The sequence below is a fragment of the Zingiber officinale genome, chromosome 1A, assembly GCF_018446385.1.
Source record: "Zingiber officinale cultivar Zhangliang chromosome 1A, Zo_v1.1, whole genome shotgun sequence".
Lineage (NCBI taxonomy): Eukaryota > Viridiplantae > Streptophyta > Magnoliopsida > Zingiberales > Zingiberaceae > Zingiber > Zingiber officinale.
The window spans coordinates 153,859,563-153,883,126 of NC_055987.1; the positions used below are offsets into that span (position 1 = coordinate 153,859,563).

Here is a 23,564-nt window from a genome sequence, read left to right on the forward strand (position 1 = left end):
GGAAAAAATACTCTGGATGCCGAAATAAATTTCACGAATTGTACGATTTATCCTCTATTTAAAAGAGTTAAGTTTTAATTTGAACGGAATCTTACATGTAAAATATTGTCTAAGTTTAATTTTATTAATTTATTAACAATTTAAAAAATATATTATATTTTATTAAAAATATTATTATTATTATATAACACAAACGATCTTGTTATAAAAAAATCCCATCAGGAGTTAATATAGTTTTTACTTATTTTCTAATAAAATTTGAATTTGTAATTTTCTCGGTGATTGGCTCACTTTTTTTTTTCTTTTTCAATTGGTAATTGAAATTTGTAATTCCAAGTTTGGATGATATCTTACTGACAATTGCTAATAAATTCTTAATTGGAAAAAATAAACAATAAAATTATTAAGAAATAGTAAAATAGTTCGTGTACACTTAATATTTTTAACTAATAATAGAAATAGTAAATTATTGGTGGCATATAGAAATAGTAAAATACGAAGCATAATATATATTATTATTCTCCCCGTCAAATTGAACTATCGTACCCGATAAAATTCCCCGGCCCAACGCTAAGCCACCTCGCGAGTCTTCGGTCTTCTCCGACGTACGCCGTCCTGATGGCGGCGGAGAGCCCCTCTAGCGAGATCAACCTCGCCGAGATCGGTAACCAAGATATCTCCTCACTCACTTCCAAGATCTGCCTCCAAGATGCCCTCGATGCTTGCTTGAAGGTAATCGAATCCCTAGTTAGTATCCCAAACCATCTGAGTTCTCGTTTACTCCAAGCTAACGTTGATCGTCGGCATCATGTGTCAGTCTTTTGAATCCGGCGATTTCGATGAGTCCAGCCAGGCGGTCGCTACAGCGGTTGAACTCCTTGACTCGATCGCTGATTCCCTGCATTCGGATTCGAGTGACGCCACAATCGACATATCAGTGGCTGAGAGAGCACTTGAGGAAATACTTTCCTATCTTTCGTCCCCTTTATCGAATCAGGTTTTTTTCTCCTTTTCTTTACTATGGATTTTTTTGTAGATACTATTTGTCTTTGGAGTCTCACTAAATGTTCTTCGACGCAGATGGTGGTCGAGGCGCTCTCTCTTGAGCTGCCTAAAGTGGTAGTGAAGTTCATTTCTCTCTCAGATCAATGCCAGCAGACTGCTCAAAGTATTATTGATGGCCTTGTAGCAACCTGTAGTCCACGAGATATGCTCGCGATCCTCTGTGAGGTGGTTATTGTTGCGAAGTTATCTTTCTTTTAGTGTTTAAGATCTGAGAATGGAAATAGAAGTATTTTTCGCTAATAATGTTTCTACTTGACGATTATTATGTCACTGAAATGGCATCTCCAGAAAGAAGCTTATTAAGGAAAATGCCAATATGTTTATGTTACTTCATCCAATAAGTTACTTCTTTAGCTAAAGATTAGTGGTTAGTGCTTCCTGACTCAACTATCATTCTCTTAACAGAAGAATGCCTATGTAAGTATGCTAATGTGTCTATATAGTTATCCTCATTTCAGTCATTAGATTTCAACCTTCCATAGAGCTCATAAATAAAAACATGGCTCATCTGCAATGCATATTTTTCATAATTTTTGATGGTTTACATGCTTAAAAATTCCAATTAATTCACAACTGTCGGAAGTACATGAGTATTAACATATAGTACATTTGTGATTTGTTATTGTATTTGAAGGTCCACTTTTTAAATGTTGCACACATTTCAAGTGTCACTAGAGCTAATACAGTCTTGACTAAATATTATGAAAGGGGAGTTATGAAGTGGAAAATTCTGATTTAGTTCACAGTTTTCATTATTAAAGATCTCGACAGGTACTTCCAAGTGTTGGCTAGTGTATTACCTTTGATTCCATTCTGTAAATGTTGCATAGGAATAATTGTTTAAATTCCTTTCCATTGGTCATTTGTATGATGTTATAGTGGATATATTTTCATGAATTTTCATAAATATCTATTTGAATTTTTCAAAGATTTTTTTTTCTTTTTTACATTTACCTTTCCTTAATGTTTTATTGGAGATGAAAACATTTCAAACTAAATAACTGCACTATTAGGACCTATTCTAGCATGGTGTTGGGTTTTCTTACTCCACCAGTTAGATTCCTTGAGCTCTGTGGTAAGATTTTCTTCTCCCTTATCCACTCCCCTTCAAACTGTATGCTTATCTATTTTTCACACCTTTGTAATTTATTTTATTTATGAAAATATATGGTGGGTAGGTTTTTGGCCTATTCCTTTCCTAAAGAAACTAGTTGCATCAAGTAAAATTACAAAATATCAAACCTTACATTTTGAAAACTTATAACACAATTGTCATAGTCAAATAACATGAACAATAGAATGTTGTCTTTGATAGTCCATTCTTAGATTGTTACATATGCATAATTGTTCGAAAATATGATTGTTAGTTAGTTGTTTGATGAATTACAAATTTTCCATATTAATTCTTGGTATCAATATGCATTTGGTTGATGATTGTATGATAGTTTTGTATTTTTTTTCTCTGTTTCTTTCTCTTTTTATTGCATATATATCTTCCCAATGTATATTGTGATAGTGTCTATTGTCAATACCCACATTTCTTAGAAGTATTTATGGGGTAGTGAAATTATGCAATTTGTGTAGGGAGAAATGCTTGTCATCTGGTGGCGATACATTGTCTTTTGTTTTTGATCATAATTTATTTACCATCATTTTGGTACAATAACTGTGTTGTTTTAAATGGTGTAGGCATTAGATTCCCAGATAACAGTATCGAAGTCACCAATTTACTTTATTCCACTATTAAGTGGGATCTCAAAAGGTAGTTTTTTTTTATTGAATAGTACTTGACACTTTGCTTATCGGTTACATTTGTTCTGTACAATGTGAGGGCAAATATTTTCTATACATGAATATTTCTTGGAAATTGATCCATTTAAAGTTTCTCTACTTGATTAATGTATCTACGTTATCAAAATCATGCCTAAGAATTAAAAGCATCTTGATTTGCTTTTGCCTCAAACACCTAGCTGTTATTTTAGTTACCTTCATTACCAAGGCCTAAAGAACAAGGCTTGTGCTTGTCTATTGGGAATTTTCCATGTTTTCATATTTTTGTTGTGTGTCAATTAGTTCCAACCAAACAAACCTGTTCTTTTGTTCCTGAATGTTTGTATGGTAATTACTTGGTGATCAAGTTTTCTGTTGTCTTATCTTCCTACCTTGTAGGTGAATATTAATCCACTCATCAATCAATGTGTTCCAACCATACTAGATGTATCTTTTCGTTACCTAAATGTCTGTAAGCTTGCATGATGAATAGCCCCTTTTAGCAGTATAATAACATCATTTTACAATATTAGTAAACTTGGTCTATTTAAGTTTTTTTCTTCTGTAAAGAGAACTGGTGGTCCTCTGAATATCTGTGCATTGCATTAGTGATTTTTTAACAATTTTATGTACATCAGAATTATATTTAGGTTTCCTTCATGATTAAGTTGCTGTTCCAGTTTTTCTTTGCATACAGAGGCGTCATCTTGAACAAGTTAAGGTGGCATTACCTGTTGTCCTTGATGTTCTTCAGGCCAGCACTTCAGAGGCTGGTGAGGAAGATAAAGATACTCTTAGGGGATTATTTGGTGCTGCAGTTAGCATTGCAATATCTATCCAAGAAGTTGGCAGGAAAATGGTTTGTGCCTCCATACTATCTAACATCTTTCTGTAGTAACTTGTTTATCGATCTGTTTCTCCTGATATGATATCTTTGGTTGTGCCCTGCAACAGGTTGGAAGAATCAAAACGGAGTTTCATGCTATATTTGGTCTATACATCCTACAAAACATTGTTGAGTATCCTCAAAGTACCTCTATATCTCTTTGCTTTTTTTAAATCTGATTATATTCTTTATGTACACAGGATCTTATATCAAGAATCAAATATGTAGACACAGTTTCAAGTTATTCTTCAATTATTATGAAACTGCTTGAGTTCCTTCCTTTTCGTGGGTTCACCTTTTTTGGTTTGATAACTGGATCCGAGGTCACTTCTCTAATTGATGAATTAGCCAAAGGTAGCTATAATCAGTCCAGCATTTTTTTTAGTTGTTGAAATTGTTCTACCAGTGACTATTTGCTAGTTCTGTTTTGAAGTGATGTAGGTGATGACGACGACAATGGCTTTTTAAGCTGCTTCTCTTTAGCAGAAAATGGATCAGCACTTGCAGGTGTCTAATGTGTATTAGGCTGTTATTGTATTTATCAGCTACTACTTTCTTAAAATGCTAGTATTAGGCTGTTATCGTATTTACCAGCTATTACTATCTTAAAATAATAATATCTTTCCATGTTGCTGCATTGTCCTTAACAGTAATTTGGGCACGAATCAATGATGGAATTGCAAAAACTGATACTGAGAAGTTGACATCTGTTCTAACCAAATTACAGAGCAATCGAACTGAAAGGTGGACAGCTATTGGGATGTTGAAACCTATACTTTTGTCTATTGAGTATTCGTGGGAAATAAAATCTCATTGTATAGACCTGCTTAGCATGATGGTTCCAGGTGTTGTTGATGAACAAAATGATGATCATATAGATTTTTCATCCTTCATTCCGAGCCTTTTCACAACCCTTCAGGTACCTTACAATACTGCTTCAGGTGCTTATGCTTGCCCTTATCTTTTATTTATTCATCAGTGAGTATTGCAGGCTATACAAAGGATCATGATTTATGCTACAGATGTACCATTAAGGAAAAAAGCTTTTTCTACATTTAAGAAGGTAAAGTTTTAAGTTGTGTTATGGGAATTTTCATCTTGAAGTTTACATTTTGCTCATCCTTATGAATAGAGAAAAAGATGAATATTAAATGAAAGATATCTAAATGAACAATTTTGTTCAATGGGTGCGAACATAATTATGTTGAACCTTGTTGAACAACAGCTGACTTAGTTTCATTCTGTTTTACAAATCTTTCAAGAATGCAACGCCAGCATCGGCTCAGCTGACCTGCAGTTTTTGAGCCAGACTAGGTCAAACCTGGCGCTTGTCATGCTGTGCCTTGGCCTACACGTCAAGGGCAGAACCTGACCTTGGCCCGTGCAGTGTGTTGCACAATCTAGGGCCATTGGGCCTAGTCTTTTTAATATTTTAATATAATATATTTATATAATGATTAAAAATGAATTTTAAAATGCTGAAAATATTTAAAAATTAAAAGAAAATTCAAATGCAAATTTTTAAAAAATAAGTTTTAAGTATAATCTTTTAAATTTATTTAAGATAAACTTCAATTCTTTAGAAAACATTTGAAATTGGGCTGATTTGAATGGCCTGGGCTATGCCTGAGTTTGTGCCCGACCGGGCTTGTGGGTTGATTTATTTAAGATAAACTTCAATTCTTTAGAAAACATTTGAAATTGGGCTGATTTGAATGGCCTGGGCTATGCCTGAGTTTGTGCCCGACCGGGCTTGTGGGTTGTTTTTTTTTCTTTTGCCATTGAATTTTGCAGTTATTCTAACAATTACCTTGTTTGATTAATTCAGTTAATTTCAGATCTTCCATCTGCCCACCGGTTTGACATGTTGAGGGCTCTTATTACTAATAGCAAGTCACCATCCATGGTGAGCTTCATTTGGATATTTGCACTCTTGTAAACGTACTTGTTTGTTGCTGATATCTTTATTGTCCAGATTGCCATCCTTGTTGACCTTGTGAGGGGAGAAATGGCTGCTGAAGTAAATTGGACAGCTTCATCAGAAAATGATTTAAACAGGCATCCAGACAAGAAAAAGAGTTCCTTCTGGAGCTCTTGTGCCCTAAATCTCGTGGAGTTAATTTTAAAGCCTCCCAAAGGAGGTCCTCCTTCCTTCCCAGAAGATAGTGAGCCGGTACTTGAAATCACTTGTTTGATGTATTAGGGAACTAATTCCTTTTGGCATGGATGATTAATCTGCCTTAATCTTGCATGTTTTGTTCGACCCTTTGGGGCATTAAGTCAGCACATTTATCTTTTGCTTGCTCTGGTTTATGTATATCGAAACTAGATTTCATTATTATAGAATAGCTCTTGTTAAGCTTCCTCTATACTCTATTTATTTGATTTGATTAGAAACCCTTATACAATTACGGCAATCACATTACAAATTCATGTTTAGTAGGATGCTTTCTCTTTAGGTTGAGATATGTTAAATGTGTGCTACAGATTTTGTTTATAGTAGTTAAAGTATCCTTCTCTTGTTAAAAAGATTGATATCTGAGGTCATTGTCAAAGCTCTTGACTGTTTAGTCAATTGGCATTGCTATGGAAGAAACCTCTAATCATCATTCCTTGTTTAAAAATAGTATTAGTATACACTTCATTTATGACAAATTACATTTCTTTCTGCAGGTTCTGTCTGCTCTCAACTTGTTCAGATTTACTTTGATAACGGAATCAACAAGTAAACTTATTAACTCTCTGAACAACCCTGTTCCTAACTCTCTGAACAACCCTGTTCCTAATTTCTCCTATTGTTTTGATTAAATTCTTTGTTGTGCAAGTAAATTATTTTGATTGAACATGCAGAACTAGGTCATCCTCTAACATTTCCTAGTCCAATCACAGGAAAAACAAACCACACCAGCGTGATGTCAAAGCACACCTTGCAAAAGGCTTACTCAGACTGGCTTTTACCTCTCAGAACATTGGTCAGCGGCGTTCGTGCAGAAACTGAGAAGGATGAAAGTGAGCTCTCAGATCACATTCTATGCACCTTGAATCCCGTTCAGTTGGTCTTGTGTCGATGCATTGAACTGGTGGAAGACAATCTTAGACACATCTGTTAATTAATAGTACACCTTTCATGTAAGATATTGACAGTTAGCAGTTTTAGTTTCTTGTATCAGGTATCAGCTATGTTCAGTTATAATAAAGTTTGAGCTTATTGCAGGAGAAGAACCTTAGTCGTTGAAAACAAGCAGCTGCCACTCCACTGAATTTAGGAGATAAATTATTTATGTATCACAATCTTTTGTAAACTTGTCCGAACTTAGTAGTTTAATGAAGAAAACTGAGAATTTGCCCGAGTTTCATCCGATTAATAGTGTATGTTTTTTTAGCAGAGAACTGGTTTTTAAGAATCTGCACGAGGTCATAGATCGACAGTGCATCTTTTTGATTGAACTTGTAAACTAGATAGCTCATCAGGTTCTCTTTCCGAGTCATTGTCTGGGTTTCAATACAAGCAATGGTACTTAGCTTATAATTCGTGGGAAGTGGGTAAAGTTTGAAGCTAGATAGCTCAAGTTTGAAGCTCCAGAAGGTCTTGCTATCACTTGAGCAGTTAAGGTGATACTACTTTTGTTACAAATGAACTACTTGCGTACCGTTCAGCGTTCATTTAGTTCAAATAAAACTAAATAAATAGAAATTTATCATTAACATTTAAATAAATAAAAAAGTTACAAATCAAATGAATCGAGCTATGTTTATGCAGGATTGAAAGTTTCAATTTCCATATGCAGTGGAAGTACAAACAATTCAACTAATCAGGAGGATTACTAATCGCTCAGTCAAAATTAAGATCTTATTTCCTTCAGGCAAATGGATGACAATTGAACATTGTCCAAATTTGAGAATTAGAAGTGATGAATAAAAAGACTTGATAATTTTAATTAGTCTCATTGACTATTCTTGAGATAATTAGTCAGATACCAACGATTATTAGGATAAATGAGGAAGCATGTGACAGCCAACCCAAAAGCCAACATCTTTTGATTATACCCCCTAAATACGCTATAACTAATGATCGAATTGTAAATGTCTGAGTGACAACTTAAATGTCCTATCATGACATCATAACCCCAGGAACAAAATGATAATTTCAATTAACTTCATTAACTATCCCTAAAATGACCGGCCCAGTTCTACAAAAATTTTCCATCAACCATTAAGATAAATCAAGAAGCATACGCGACAATCAACCTAAAAACCCAACATCCTTTTGATTGCACCCCTATTTGGAGAAAAAATTCTTACAAATACACCAAAGCTAGGGATAAAATCACAAATGCCTAAATGACAACTTAATTATCCTATCATGACATCATACCAAGGGACAACCTGAATTAGAAGTGATAAATGAGACTACAGGAGGAGTGGAGTATAAAAATTTCTTCAATCAAATTAGTTCTACAAGGTATATGACCATCAACTAAACTCTTATTTTTTTTTAATACAGTAAGACACAATTATATCGTCAGACAAACACTTCAAAATTCCATTATATAAGAAGTTATACAGAGCAACAGGAACAATACAAGCTGACTACCATGCTGCTGGGCAAACACATCTCGTTTCTTTGTGCTTGTACGTGAATCAAGCGGGGAGTCATAATTAACAAAATTCAATCAGGGTTTGCTTTAGATCTTTTCTTATTTCAACAAAATAGCAGCTTTATTATCGTAGCTCAATTGATAATTGTTTGTTTGCTCAATTGATAATTGTTTGTTTGCTCAATTAGTGGTCTCTTATCCCACTAGAATGGCCAGACAATGCTAAAGGCTACAAGTAACATAATAAAGGACAGAATAGATCTATGCAAGAATATAGATAGGTAACTTAATGAAATTGGCGAGGTGTGGCAAGGGAACACCTAAATGCATAGCCATTCATGTTAGGAATTTAAGATTCACCAGACCAGATCGTCTGATAATTGATTTTCAACAGGGGATGCAAGCACACCATGGAATCAAGACAATATTCACAAAATAGTAGATGTGGTAGCTTTACTGCAACATCCTTTCAGTACATCTGCTCACAAATGATAACACTACTTTGTGGAATTGATGGCAAAATCCAAAACAATATGATACTAATCCATCTCCGAAATTAAATCCTAGCCAAAATTTCCTTAGGAGGCTGCAAAAACCTGCCTAATTCCAGCTTCTCTTGGGTTAGCAGGTTAGGTGTAGATCGCCAAGGGAGAAAATGTTTGGGGATCTTGATACCAAAAGCAAATTAGCCAGACTAGCTTCCCTACTGGATTGGATGAGGACCATGGACTCTGATAGACAGCAGATTTACAATGAGACAGCATGAAGATACTCACCATGGCTATAACGAGACTCATCCAAATTTGCGAGTCAAAATTTCCTAACAATCTAGGAAATACCACTTCAAAAACAATTGAAATACCAATCTCACAAGTAACAGTTATGTTCCTCATCCATCTAGCAAAACTAGATGCCTCCCTCATCAGCCTATTTTACTAGGAAAGAACAACCTATAAATTTAATATCTTAATAATCTACACCAAACTATCGAACAACTAGATAATAAAGAATTAAAATTAATAATTGACAAAGTAGAATTTACATAAAGAACAGACTGGTATACCCAAGTAAGATGAATAAGTAAAGAAATCAAGATAAATTACTCAGGAATGGCTTAGGCAATTCGACTAAGGAACAATAAAAAGCTATGTATTTTCAAATTTGTGAACATACAAACAAGACTTTTTTTTCAACCCAACCCTGAAAAATGAGATAACTAGACTTTGCAATTAAGGGAGGCTACAAATATATCATAAATGAAATCATATGTTTTGAAGTATATGAATGGTTACTCAGGCTGTTATTTTTCTGAATACAACAGGAACTCTCAGTTCTTATCTTCAGTTGGAGACCACCCTGAATAATTTATCTAAATAGAACTGACTACCATATGTTCATAACCACACAAGATCTTGTCATCTACCATTAAATAACAGAACAAATAGCCGATGCAACTACAATTAAAAATTAAAAAAAAGGAACCTTTAACATTCTTGTAAAACTATCATCAATCTAATAGAAAAAGTCAAATTGTAAACACAATTATCCATATTGCCCACTGCGGAACAAGTTCAGATCATGAACCATGACAGCATGCCCAAGATCAATAACAAGACGAAATACAAAGGAAACCCAACGTTTTAAGGAAATGAAGAAAGTTAAGCGCCCTCAAAACCCTAGCTTTGTGCGACGCCAGTGTCTGCGCTTGGCATTATACCTATTAACGATGTAAAAAAGAAGATCATGAACAATACGAAGCTAAAACTTCGAATAATGGAATAACAAAAAAGAAACACAAAAACAGGTACCTGATGGTGTTGCCGGTCCTCAAGCGTATCCAGTGGGGGATGGGGCGGTTTTGGCGCATCTTCTTAGCCAGCTTCTGCTTAATCTTGAACGTCTTGTGTGACGGCTGAAATATCAAAACAGTAAAACGGCGCGATTATGGATAGAAACAAAGGGCGATGCATATATCAATGACGGAAAAACCATAAGAAAAGGGAGGAGAATACCATCTTCCCGGAGTCGCCGCAGTTCCCTTATAGTTCTGTGCTCGATGTCCCGCGGCGCAAACCCTAAGAAGGAGAAAAATGTGACGACAGATTGCGCTTATATAGAAGTATTTCGGATTACCATGGGCGGACTTTTTGTCATTTATTTGCATGAGTTTTATTTACTTATGAATTATTTAAGCGCATAAATTAGCCTGGGTAATCAGGAAATGCAAATTTTAATTAAATCGAATAAATCATTGATTGAATTTAAACATTCAGTTTAGTAATTTGATATTTCGGTTTTTTCCCCCAAAAAATTGTTTTTTTATTAATTCGGTTTAATTTCATTTTTAAAAATTTTTATTAATCAGAATAAAAAAATTGAATAAATAAATCTCACATGTTCTATTATTGTTCAAAAAATCGGTTTTTGTTTTGATTAAATATCTAATTATTCTGGATACCCAATATCAATTAAAAAAACATAGATGAAATGATAAATATCGTTTAAATAGTGAAACCTTTAAATCATCTCCCTTTTTAATTAAAAAATTAAATAAATAATAAATCTAGTTAACCTAGTCTCCTTTCCTTTTTTTTTTTTTGTTACTTGAAACTTAAGAGAGTTTTCAAGCAAATTATAATATTCAATATTGCTTGATTTAATAATTCATCAGGGAGCTCATGATGACAAACTTGTAAATATGATTTGCATGAATGTTAAGTGAAGCAAAAATTCGGGAGCTCACCGCCAATTCTTTCATTTTACATTTGACCAAAAAACAAGAATACAAAAATAAAAATTGTGGTGACAAGATATACTCGGCACAGGATGCATATATCAGCAAAGCAGGCAGCAGAATGAATACAAAAAATATTGATTACATCACTTCTCTGGGGCTCCAATATTGATCTTCATTTACAAGCTCTTAAGTCTTACAGAGCACAAAGAGAGAGGGAAAAATAAGAAATTGGATGCAATGTCCATTTTGCATTTTATTCACCAGGTAAAGTATCCGGCTTGGACAAACACTTACAGAAGGTAGAAAAGCCCTTCATAAGATTGGGTGGAAGAGGAAGAGTGAAGGGAGGAAGTACATTCATCGGACTCTTCATCCTGTTTTCACCGTCGTTATAGGAAGCGAGAGATAGTGCCAATGCGGGCTGCTGCTTGTTAAGCCCTTCCATGATGAATGAGAATACTCCAAAGGTGAGACAGCTCTGCATCAAAGCCTGAGGTGCACCTGCATGACAAGGATCTAAGTCGGTCGGAAACTTCATTTTTGAAGGGAAAAAAACAAAACTCGTACAGAATAATAATTATTGCCGTGTGATGGTCGTATGGTCTTGACTACCACCATTGCGTTATGACTCCTAGTAATGTAGATGAACCTTTTACATGAAAAATTACTGATTTCCAGTTTGAGATTCAAAGTTCTGCAAAGCCTATCCATGGCTTTGAAATTTTAAAAAGGACATTTCTGCTCATTCAACTATAACAATAATAAGATTTATTTAGTTACAAAAGAAATTGCACTAAAACTATCGTCCTTATTTAGATTAAGGTATTGTAAAAGACAGTCTTTCAATCTACTCCTCTTTTGTATTTACTTTTTGACCACAACTTTCAACATCATATTTGAAAAATCATATTTTAAATCATTCTTAAACTTTTTCTTTTAATTTTAGTTAGTACCGTATCTAGCTTACGCGGACTAATCATGGAGTGACCGGCCTGACACCATAAAAGTTTTCCACCGGCCACCAAGATATATTGGGAAAGCGGCCCATTAGCCTAGCATTCTTAGGACAACCACCCATTAAGGAAAATTTATCCATTAATTCGCTGAATCTTTCTTAAACTTCTTTTAAACTTAGCCATCAAGGATTTTCAATTAAATGGTCAGTACTTTCAGAACACAACTATCATATGAAATAAGAACTATAATAAAATCCAATTCTAAAATGTTTGGTTGTCCATACGAGCCAGGTTGTTTTGTAAGACCTTGAGAAATGAGGAGAACAAGGAAATTGTTCAAATACTGCATGTGATCTTGAGCAACTTTTTTATAGTGCTAAATCACCATAATCTGTGATGATATAACCTCTACATGGAGTACCACTGATGGCTAAATTGTAGGTCTTTCACTTCAAGTTCTGAAAATTGTTTCCTTTATAACGAATTGACAATTTATTGATTATGATGTATGTAACACATTATGCATTTAACAAAAAACAATAAAATGATGGACATGTATTTTAATAGTTATGCTCTTTACAGACAACAAGTCCGTTCGGTTTCCATAACATTTGAACAACCAATATGAGCAGTAAATTGCTGTCAGTATCTAGTTCGTAAACCTAATGATAGCATGAGAATTGAGAAATACTTCACATGAAAATTCTCTATATATCTGAATACCTGGAAAGCTTAAAGCAAGGCCAGTGCAACACCCTGCTACACCTGCATTGATTACTGCAAAGAACAATTGTAAGATATAGTAGTGAGGTACTCAACAAAGTAGATATAAGGAAATGTTTGAAATGGAAAAGATAACATACCATCATCTTTTCCCCGCAATCTCTTCAATAAGCAACTAACCAAACTATGCACGCCAGACAAAATTGCAAATGTCTAATAAAGAAAACAACAAAGATAAGAATAGGTCACATACACTGCTACATAGTTGACGTCCCTTAGGTAAACTTGAAATCTTGACACAAATAAGTCATAAGAATAAGATAGTATGAGAAAAACAACCATAATAATATATGCATCATGCAGACCACTAAATGTTTCCAACTAGTAAAATAAAGAACTGAAGATGCTAATTCACAGATAACCTTGGCAGAAACGCCAGCATCAGCAAAAGAGCCTACTAAACCCTTTTTACTCATCAGACCTTTACCTGCAAAAATATGCCAATACATTTCTTGAAAAACTGCAAAACAGAAGTTCACAAGAAACAAAGATTTCAATGAAAGTATACATTCTTCCAATAAAAAGTGCACAAATTAACATTCGTAATAAGATAAGTACCAATAAACCCCAAGGGCCATAAAAGAATCAACATCGAACTTGTGAAGAAATAATTATGTCTAGGTGTTTGTACTTTCGTTCGCAGGCAATGCAACAAGCTCTAAGAAAGAGCTAATGGATACAACAATTACATTTAGCAAATGCAGTGGGAACAACAGCTACAAGTCAGTTTATGTGCTCATTTGCCATGTTAATGGAATTTACATGAACAGAAATGATTGAGTTACTTATGCTTCCATTTTGATTCGGTAATTAGTTTCAAGAAAATTGACCCATCAAGGATCAAGTTGTTAAAAAACATTTTTGGTGGTGGTGGTGATGTTGTGTTCCTAATCCTTGGTAATCATAACAATTGTATCAGATACAAAAGAAAAGAAAGAAAAATAAAATATTTTTTAAAATCATCACAAATCATGACTTTTCTCAACATCAAACACCAAGTTTTTCACACTCAACAATTCAACTAAAGATTCAACCAAAAAGTCATGACCCTTGTTGGTGCAGAAAGATTGAGTTCCACATCTTCCTATGACCACAAATTTCATATGACCACAAATTTCATCCATGCCTATAACAATCAAGGCCAAGATTGCAACACGAATCTTCCACTATAATATCCTCAGAGATCAGCCAATATTGATCTAGAGGACAAGGATGATTTCTGAGACAAGAATGTGATGTCCTCATATTCCACACCATCAAGGATCCACATGAAAAAATTATAGAAATTTAAAATTTGAACTTTAACTTTGTCATCTGTTTTAAGGAAGTTAATCCCCACCACAAACCAATTTCTTTGAAATCGTTTATTTTACAATCATTTTATATTTTTAGAATAGGTCAAAATAAATAAATAGTAGACACAGTTCAAGAGTTAGACTAAGCTTGTAATAGTATCTTACTATCTCTCTATGTGTAATGTTAATATCAGTAAAGGAAAGGAAGCAAGTTTATCCAAACATCTCTCTCTTTCTATCTCTGTTCATATCTCTATTCTTCTTTTCTTTCAATCTTTCCTCTTGATCTTCTAATTCTCCTTTGCTCTGTCCTTTTTTTACTACAGTAGGTGATCCATTATCTCTAATGATTGTAAAAAACCTCTCTCAAATAAAGAGTAGCACCTAATCTGTCTATCAGTCCCTATATCTTCTAATTGAAAAGTAAAAGAAAAATTATTATCAAGTTATGTAGATCAAAATCCAAAAGGTGCAGCCTAGCCGCCCCACCTAAAATAATGGCCATGTGCTAAGAATGATTAAGAATTTACATACAGGATTGCCTAAATAATCTTTAGCCAAACCTATCTAAAACATATAACACTGAAGGTTAAATTTCTGGCCCTGGCACGGTAGCTTGGTAGTGAACACAATGAGTATTTCTAATGGTATTACTAAGTAATCTTCACCTAATTAGAAAAAGGAAACATTAAATAATGTGAAGTTTAAATCAACTAATAGTGAAAAGGCATGAAGTAACCAAATAGCCAAACCAACTATACCAATTAATGTACCCGGTGCATTTCAAGTAAGAGTGACCACAGTCATCTCGACAAGTCTCACAACTTGTTGAACCTTGCAGAAATTATAAGCGTACAAAAAACATCGATTACAGAACCTCCGCCGGGAAAACAGCTGCATAAACAGTTTTGTTTCAAAAGAAAAGTTTAAAAGAAAAATTTCCATTTCAAATCAATAAGGCAAAAGAAACAAGTGAGCACAACAGTCAACGATCCATCAACACTGCAATCAGGCACATCGTGAAGATCATTAAAACATCCACACCCATCGACGGACGAAAAGGTAACCGAAAAATCCTACCATAACCGAACATGGATCCCATGAAACCTCCAGCGAGCGAGTCCCCGGCGAACCTCACGACGCAAACTACGGGGCCGGACGTAGGACCGATAGGATCAGTGTTCTTGATCGGCTCCTCGGCGGCTGGTTCGCCATCGAAAACAGGTGAAGACGCCTCCCCCGTGCTCGCCATTCTCTCTTTCTCTGCTCCCCTCTCTGCCCCCTACGATCCAGCGGGGCGCTAATCGGCCCTCCGCTGATTAGGGTTGATGAGTGGGCTGGGCTGATCGTAACTGAACCGTAAAGAATTAGGTTTGATTTAAATCAGACCAATGCCCAAATTTTTAAAACTATTTCAACTTTATATTTTTAATTTTACCTAAAAATAACTTTATTTCTCATTAAATCCAGTCAATTTCGAGTATATGGCAAATTTAAATTAATTTTACAAGACAATTTTTATAAAAAAAATAACTTAAATTTCATGAAATGAATTTAATTTTTTTAGTTAATCTGTGACGTCATTATTCCCACAAGTTAATTTATATATTTTTAAAAAAGTATTTTAAGAACGGAGGAGGTTTTGCTACCGGCTTAACGGGCCGGGCGAAAGAGGGACGACGCCCAGGTCTCTCCCTCGCGGTCTCCTCGGTCACTCCCGCCGACGCCGTCTCCGTTGCCTTCCCGCCAATTATTCCTCTTCCTCCTCCACCTGCTCCCTTGTTGTTCTTGCCTTGCTCTCATCCCTGTTATACTCGCTCGTCCATATTGGTTGTAGGTGTCCTTAGTGCTGCCATCTGTTATGAGATATGCTTAAAAGAATCGATCTTGCATCGGTCTCCTTCCATAAGCAAACGCTCTTACGTAGTCTGTCGCTCAACTTTCTCCGCCGCGCCACCGGCGGCTCCGACGGTGGCAGGATGGAGACCGAGAACGAATGGGAAAAGCTCCTCAAGCCTTTCGAGTTAGATGAACTTCGCAATTCTATGAACTTCTTGACCCCGGCTCGGCTCTGTAAATTGCTTGAGCTTCCGATCGATGTTCCGACCTCCATGCAACTCTTCCATTGGGCCAAATCACAGAGGGGTTACTCCCACACCTTCGACGTTTACTATTTTCTTGTTCGGAATTTGGGTGTGGCCGGGGAGTTCAGTACCATAGATAAGCTGTTACAGCAGTCGAAGAAGGAAGGAATTGTCCTACAGGAGCCTCTTTTCATAATGATCATGAGTTGCTATGAAAAATTTGGCTTGCCTGGTTCTGCAGTTCAATTGCTTGATGAAATGACTGATGTTTTCAGCTGTAATCCAACTTTCCGTTCTTATAATGTGGCGCTCGATATATTGGTCAGAGCGAATTGTCATAAAAGTGCAGCTGACACTTTCTATGAAATGGTTCGCAGAGGAGTCTCTCCGACCACTTTCACTTTTGCAAGAGTGATGAAAGCGCTTTGTTCTATCAATGAGGTTGATTCTGCTTGTTCGCTTATGAGAACTATGGCAAGGCATGGCTGTGTACCTGATACTATTATATACCAGACTCTGATTCATCCTTTGTGTAAGGAGAATAGAGGGCATGATGCATTGAAGCTTTTGGAGGAGATGTTTCTCATGGGATGTTCTCCTGATGCCAATACCTTCAATGATGTGATTCATGCGCTTTGTAAGACTGGACATTTACGTGAAGCAGCAAAATTGGCTGATAGGATGTTGCTCCGAGGGTGCACTCCAAATGAATTTACCTATGGAGTGCTATTACGGGGCTTGTGCAGGAAGGGTCAAGTTGATGAAGCAAGAGATTTATTGAGCAAAGTACCTCAGTTGAATACTGGCTTGTTCAATATGGTTATAAAGGGTTGCTTGAGTGAAGGGAAATTTGTGGAGGCCAAACTTCTCTATCAAAGTATGATGGAATCTGGTTATCGACCAAATTTGGACACATATAACATCATGATGCACGGCCTTTCTAGATCGGGACATTTGTGGTCTGCTATGCAGTTACTCAAAGAAATGGAGGCAAATAGTTGCACGCCAAATATCATTAGTTACACCATTTTAATCCATGGATGTTGTAGTAATGGCAGGTGGGAGGATGCTAACACTATTACAGAAGAAATGTCCTCAAAGGGCATCAATCTTAATACTGTAGGATTCAATTGCATTATTTCTGCTTTATGCAAGGATGGTAAAGTTGAGGAGGCCATAGAAATGTTTAAAAAGATGAAGAAAGTAGAATGCAAACCAGATATATTCACATTCAATTCTTTAATCTGTGGCTTATGTAAAGTTGGCCAAATTGAAGAGGCATTTCAATTGTTCAATAACCTATTTCTGGAGGGTGTAGTCGCTAATACTATTACATACAACACTCTGATAAATGCACTACTGAAGATTGGGAAATGGAAAGAAGCATTGGAACTTGCTGATGATATGGTGTTTATGGGTTGCCCTTTTGATATTGTAACCAACAATGCACTTATTAAAGCACTTTGCAAAGCTGAAGAAGTTGACAAGGGTCTTAGATTAATTGAGGGCATGATGAGAAAGGGTATGCGGCCTACTAATATTTCATATAACCTATTAATTAATGGGTTATGCAAGACAAGAAGAGTACTTGATGCATTGGAACTCTTAAAAGAAATGCTTCACCACGGAGTCACACCTGATATAGTCACTTATAATAGTTTAATGAGTGGTATGCTCATGATGCGTTGGATGCGAGCAGCTTTAAATCTCTTTGAGAAGCTACATTTTGAAGGCATAACACCAGATATTGTAACTTATAATATTTTGATTAGATGGCACTGCAAGGCACGCAAGCTTGATGATGCCGATATGCTTCTGAAAAGAGCAGTAAATAATGGGATTGTGCCCAATGCTCTGACTTGGGATATAATGTTGAACAATTTTATTAGTGAATCAATCCTTACAGTACCTGAGCAGTAACCAATGATGGATGTAGCTATTATTCATTGTTGCTGATACTTGAAAAACCAAAAAGATTATTGTGGTCCTGACTATTAAATACTGCTGAACAATTCAGCATTTCCAGGATCTGCAAGGAGTCTCACAATACTTGTGACACATGCAGTAAGCAATTTCACCTGACAGCCAATACCTTAATTTTTTTCTTGTGGACTAGGAAAATAACTTGTATTTTTTGATGGTTTTTGGTTATGTCAACTATTCTTTGGAAATCTTATTTGATATGTTCATTTACTATCATGAAATCTGACAAAGCCGTGGTTTTTGTTTAAATCAACCTGTGAGTGTATAACCTCCTAATAAATGATTTCTTTCTTGATTATTCACATCCATCAACTAGAGTTTGCCATTCTCTTCTTCGCTTAGTGCATTTTTAACCAGTACATCTGAAAGTAAATATTCAATGAAGTAGCAAGTGATCTCCCTAAATCCTAGCCCCCCAATTGTAATATGCATTATTGACTTTTTAGAAAATAGATACTGCCTCTTGTCAGAATCTCATAGGAACTCACTTTTTGTGTTTTTTAGTTGTCATGTTGTTTACTATGTTTGCTTATTGTTCTGTTGACAGCCTGCTTTGTGTAAGGGTTGGTTTATGATTTTATTCTTCAACAAATATGCCCACCATTTATTATTGCCAGGTTAACAGGTCTCAGTTCTTTAAACTATGAATGAAGTATATGATGATACAATCCGCTGCATTATAGAAACCTTGAAACTTAATGCTTCATACATCAAGGTGAAGTTTTCAATGATTAGACAGTTTATTTGGGAACCATCGGTTTAGAAACGGAAGTGTTACCTATTTGTATAGACCCCTGTATCTGGAAGGCACCCATGTAGAGGAAGTTGTGTTTAAATAATTTCTATATCAGAATTTATCAGAACATCTTAATACAAGCTAAATGCTCAACATGAATTTGAAGAAGATTAGATGGAGAATGAAATTTTGCAACACTGTTGATGCATGTGACCATAAATGACTAGTTCATGTCAGAACTGCTTGCGAGTACACCAAGATAAACAGGAACTTTGTATATTAGGATTGATAATCAATACTCATCTCAACAAAGGAGCTGAAGTGGATATTAGCAAAAAATAATTGGGGAGGAAGAACTGATGTGATAAAATACTTGTAGATAATGTAATACAGGTTGTAAGATTGAGACAAACAGTTTTTTTATACTTATATAGGTTTACATTAAATGAGATCCAAGTTGTTATTTTTAATGTTTGTGCTAGCTGAACCATATCTTATTTGCAAGTTATTTGTGTTAATTATGGAATATATAAGCAATTTAAACTCAAAATTATGTGGAAAAAGATTTTAGAAACTAAAAGTTTCAAGTAAAACTAAAATTAAAAATATGTAATGCTCATTTAATATAAGAAACAAATTGAGAGAACAATTAAGTTGGACAGGCATGAAATTTCCATGAGTAAGAGCTTAGGTATCTTGGATTTCATTATTCTAACAAGGAGATACTGAGACATTGATGTAAATAATATTAGTATGATAGAGTGGTAGTTGAAATGGAAAGGAGCTTTCTAGGTGCTGTCTAATGGTCATGTGCTTCTCAGGACAAAAGATAAATTTTATAGGATTTCAGTAGGACTTGTCATTCTGTCTGGGAAATTAGGAAAAAGGAAAAAAAAAATAATATAGCAAGGATAAGAATGCTAAGATGTGTGTGTGAGATTACTAGAAAGATTAGAATACAACAACACCAATATTGGGTAGCACCTATTACAGCTCTTCTAGTTGATTAATTAAGAAAAAAAATATATTATGATGATACGAGGATATGTTCAAAGATGCCCTAGAGATTATACAATTACCTTAGTTGAATTGAATAGAGTCAAAGGCACAGGGAACATAAGAGAGATGAATGGGTCATATGGTTATAAGCAGTGTAATTCCAACTATTTGACGTGCAGAATAAATAGATCTACAACAAAGTTGAGCAAAAAAGATTGAATTTTTTGGTATTTATAGGTACTTTGTAGTTCACATATTTTAAGGTATTTTTTGTCCCTCTTTAATGTACTATAGATAATTGCTTTCAAGTGGACAGATGCATGGAACAACTAACATGTGTTCTTTTTTGCAATCTTTAATCTACAGGCTACGTGGAGCACTGTATATGTTGTGTGATCAATTTTATCCTGGAGGTATACTGAATAGTGTTGCTCTTTCTTGGGCTTCCCTATTTTTTGATCTGTTTAGAAACATTACTTCCAGCAAGATTCTGGAGATTCTTTAGCTGCCACCTCTTCAATAGCTTCATTGGGTGGTTATTTCTAGATCCTAAACTCCTGGTTTCATGAGCTTACAGGGTAAATACAGTATTTTATACATCAATAAGATACCCCATGCTATAATTAACTTCTTTTATTGCAATCATTCATTAGTGGGGAGAGAAGTTGTATTAGAGAAAAGAAAGGATTTGCAAATGATACTGTAATGGATTAAATGCCATTTTTGTTTGTCTTTGATGCATGTTAATGATAGATGCTGCGATTGAATGCAAAAACTTTCTAATTGGTTGAGTCAAATTAATATATAGATGAACTTAATCACATCACTTATGCAAGCTCATGAATGTGATCACAATGAAAGAAATTACCAACCATAGTGTAGGGCATTGTTTGTGTAAGTGATTTCAATTATCGTGGGACCAATTTTTAAATTACTATATGCAGCTTCATCCATTCAAAGGGTGCTTTGTATCGTTGAATTTTGGCTTTGTAAATCAAGAAGCTGACCAGTTCTCAACAACTATGGGATCATAGAGATCTTTGTCAACATGGTAATCTTAAGGTGATATCTTACAACTCCAATTTCCCTTTGGCATCATCTTTTTTCTAGATGTCAATTTAATGTCAATAGCATTTTTGCATCAAAAGAACAAGTTGATTTGTTATTCACTGCAATGATGCATACACCCTTGGATTGCCACAGAGGCAAAATACATTGTTGTAAAGATGTGGTGTAGAGATGGAAAAAAAACTACATATAACCAGACTCAAGTCATCATATACTGCCCTGTGCCTCAGGTTTCACCCTGTTAAAATGAATTGGGTACAAACAAGATGAAAGAAAAATAAGTCGAATAGCACACAACATGTTGCTGCAACTTGAATGGAACAACTTGCAACAGATTCAGATAAGAAACTTGAGAAGAACACAAAACAAGCCATGTTAAAAGTATAAAACCTTGCCTTCTAGTTCCTGACACACAAAAATGGGTGAAAAGGAAATAAAAACAAATGAGGAGAAAAACATAAGCGCTGGTGGCATCATAGCTTGACCTCCACATCCACACCTGCAGGAAGGTCAAGCTGCATCAGTGAGTCGATTGTTTGGGCAGTTGGATACAAAATGTCAATTAGCCGTTGGTGAGTCCGAATCTCGAAGTGGAACCGAGCATCCTTGTGAACATGGGGTGACTTGAGGACACAATAAACTCTCCGCTTTGTGGGAAGGGGCACTGGACCCATGGTCTTTGCATTGGTTGTTCGAGCAGATTCTAGTATTTGCTTGCATGAATCCTCAATCAATGGCACCCAGTAGGACCTCAGTTTGATTCTTATTTTCTGCTTTGGTGCCATCTAGTAATACAAGCATACAAGACATCATTCTTAGATTGATAGCCAAAAGAGAACGTTAGGTAGAACTAAAAGATAAGAGTGGCCCAAGTGTCTCAGCATGTCTCATAAAATTCCGAAGATTATTTTCAAGATCAGCAATCAAACCAAATCACAATCAACTTATTTAGACAAACGCAACAATCATTGTGAAGGTAAACATTATTTTACCTAAATTTCACCATGCTTTACATAATATTTATATCTAGAAACCACATTATTCAGATAGGTTGTCATCACAAAGACAAGGGGAGGGAGATTGGTACAGCAGACCAGGACTCATTGTCACAAAATAAAGAGTTTAAAAAAGTAAATTGAACTCTATTCTGTCAGAATATATATTCAATGTTATGTTATTTTTCAGAGTAAGAATGTTGCTCTTAACTGTACATATAAATGCAAGAAATACTAAAAAAATATAGTACCATCTTGCAACACAAGAACTCAAATCAACAAGTCTCACTGATCACAAACTGTTTACTCTGAGTTGATCCGAAGAACTGCTTTCACATGTCTCATTGAGTCGGAGTGAAAGTGTAACTCAGCAATAGAACTATCCAAACGATTGTTTCTGCAACACCGTAACTAAACTCACTTGAGGTTGTTCCAATTAAATACTTTTACGAATATGCCTCATTGATTAAAACATTAGGACTCAAACAAACATACAAGAACCATCAAAAAGAAAGTTTCTTCTGTGTGAAATTCCGTACGTTTCTTGAAGGAACACAGAATTACGGCCTTCTTCCTGGCCTTTTTAAATATCAAAGTTTTGCCTTCTTTTGAATGTTAGAAATTTAAGGGGAAAATTTGACATCTCGCCTTCATATCACTGGCAAAGGGTCCAAACTAATCAGTTGGGTATCTAAAACCTTCATTATGAAAATTCTTTTAGAAATAATGGCATCAAAACGTAACAACTAGATGCTATAACAAGATTAGACAAGGAGTCGAGTACCTTATCGGCATCCGCCTCGATATCGAGAGAAGGGGCAGCAACGACGGAGTCCTCCTCCACCTTAACACGCAAAGAAAATTCATTTGAGAAAAAAGGAAAAACAAAAGCCAATTTGCTCATTGACAGATGAGGTACCTCTGCTGCATCTAGGGCAGCGGCCGCGGGGAAGACATGGGATAGCGGATGCGCACGGAAGCACAGGGAGATGGGAAGGTTCGAGCCCTGGAGCGGAAGGGAGAGAGATTTGGGGCGGGAAGACAGGGAAGTTCGACTAGAGAGCGGGACGAGGGAGAGCGCTGCGGACATTGAGCAAGAGGTCGCCATGGATGGTCCTGGTCTTGCAAGCGCACGCTCGTTTCGCTTTCTCCGGCCAAATGCCACACTTTATCTTCCGTTATCCAGTTACCTTCTTTCTTTCTTATTTATTTATTCTATTTATTTATTAAATCACTTTTTAAAATACCCGTCATAACTTGAACGTCCTATGTAACATTTTGTAAATAAAAATACCCACGATTTAATAAATAAATGACAATTTAAAATACCAGCTATAAGTTATCAACAATTAATATTGTAATATCCAAGTTGATGCAGCCTGAGAATCTTCGATGATAAGTGAACGCATATTTTTCTTCACACAAGCGGATGCTAATCTTCTCCATCTTCCTCTTTCGAACTTCTAATGCTCCCTCGCACAAGCAAGCCTTCCTCCTTTCAGACATACTGACTTGACTGTCGGACGACCACAACAACAACACCGACTCCCAACTCCGAGAATGGACTCATCGAAGAACAGCCATCACCACCACAGCTAAGGAAGATGGA

The 23,564-nt window shown here is 35.6% G+C and overlaps 5 protein-coding genes across 6 annotated transcripts; 2 read left to right on the forward strand and 3 right to left on the reverse strand.

The window, feature by feature from the left end:
• Positions 1-519: 519 nt before the first annotated feature.
• LOC122038057 (aberrant root formation protein 4-like) lies at positions 520-7,077 on the forward strand. 2 transcript variants are annotated; one of them, XM_042597625.1, is made up of 16 exons: positions 520-732; positions 818-997; positions 1,081-1,230; positions 2,755-2,827; positions 3,516-3,694; positions 3,790-3,849; positions 3,922-4,075; positions 4,163-4,228; positions 4,372-4,465; positions 4,553-4,640; positions 4,713-4,784; positions 5,550-5,627; positions 5,697-5,894; positions 6,395-6,446; positions 6,611-6,850; positions 6,936-7,077. In XM_042597625.1, exons 1-15 carry the CDS (start codon positions 619-621, stop codon positions 6,829-6,831), a joined length of 1,779 nt encoding a protein of 592 aa, XP_042453559.1. In that variant the 5' UTR covers positions 520-618; the 3' UTR covers positions 6,832-6,850; positions 6,936-7,077. The 2 variants fall into 2 exon arrangements, with proteins under 2 accessions (XP_042453559.1, XP_042453558.1); XM_042597624.1 differs by having other exon boundaries at positions 4,372-4,640.
• Positions 7,078-9,809: 2,732 nt separating this feature from the next.
• On the reverse strand, positions 9,810-10,447 carry LOC122011432 (60S ribosomal protein L39-like). The gene is made up of 3 exons (XM_042567827.1): positions 10,332-10,447; positions 10,128-10,231; positions 9,810-10,036 (listed from the first exon to the last, which is right to left on the reverse strand). Exons 1-3 carry the CDS (start codon positions 10,332-10,334, stop codon positions 9,988-9,990), a joined length of 156 nt encoding a protein of 51 aa, XP_042423761.1. The 5' UTR covers positions 10,335-10,447; the 3' UTR covers positions 9,810-9,987.
• Positions 10,448-11,175: 728 nt separating this feature from the next.
• Positions 11,176-15,438, reverse strand: LOC122038059 (mitochondrial import inner membrane translocase subunit TIM22-3-like). The gene is made up of 5 exons (XM_042597626.1): positions 15,171-15,438; positions 13,158-13,222; positions 12,876-12,948; positions 12,736-12,789; positions 11,176-11,557 (listed from the first exon to the last, which is right to left on the reverse strand). Exons 1-5 carry the CDS (start codon positions 15,340-15,342, stop codon positions 11,310-11,312), a joined length of 612 nt encoding a protein of 203 aa, XP_042453560.1. The 5' UTR covers positions 15,343-15,438; the 3' UTR covers positions 11,176-11,309.
• A 293-nt stretch (positions 15,439-15,731) lies between these two features.
• LOC122038060 (pentatricopeptide repeat-containing protein At5g64320, mitochondrial-like) lies at positions 15,732-18,126 on the forward strand. The gene has a single exon (XM_042597627.1). It carries the CDS (start codon positions 15,959-15,961, stop codon positions 18,092-18,094), a length of 2,136 nt encoding a protein of 711 aa, XP_042453561.1. The 5' UTR covers positions 15,732-15,958; the 3' UTR covers positions 18,095-18,126.
• Positions 18,127-21,238: 3,112 nt separating this feature from the next.
• On the reverse strand, positions 21,239-23,158 carry LOC122038062 (cyanelle 30S ribosomal protein S10-like). The gene is made up of 3 exons (XM_042597631.1): positions 22,875-23,158; positions 22,740-22,799; positions 21,239-21,745 (listed from the first exon to the last, which is right to left on the reverse strand). The coding sequence occupies exons 1-3, from the start codon at positions 23,061-23,063 to the stop codon at positions 21,434-21,436; spliced, it is 561 nt and encodes a 186-aa protein (XP_042453565.1). The 5' UTR covers positions 23,064-23,158; the 3' UTR covers positions 21,239-21,433.
• Positions 23,159-23,564: the final 406 nt, after the last annotated feature.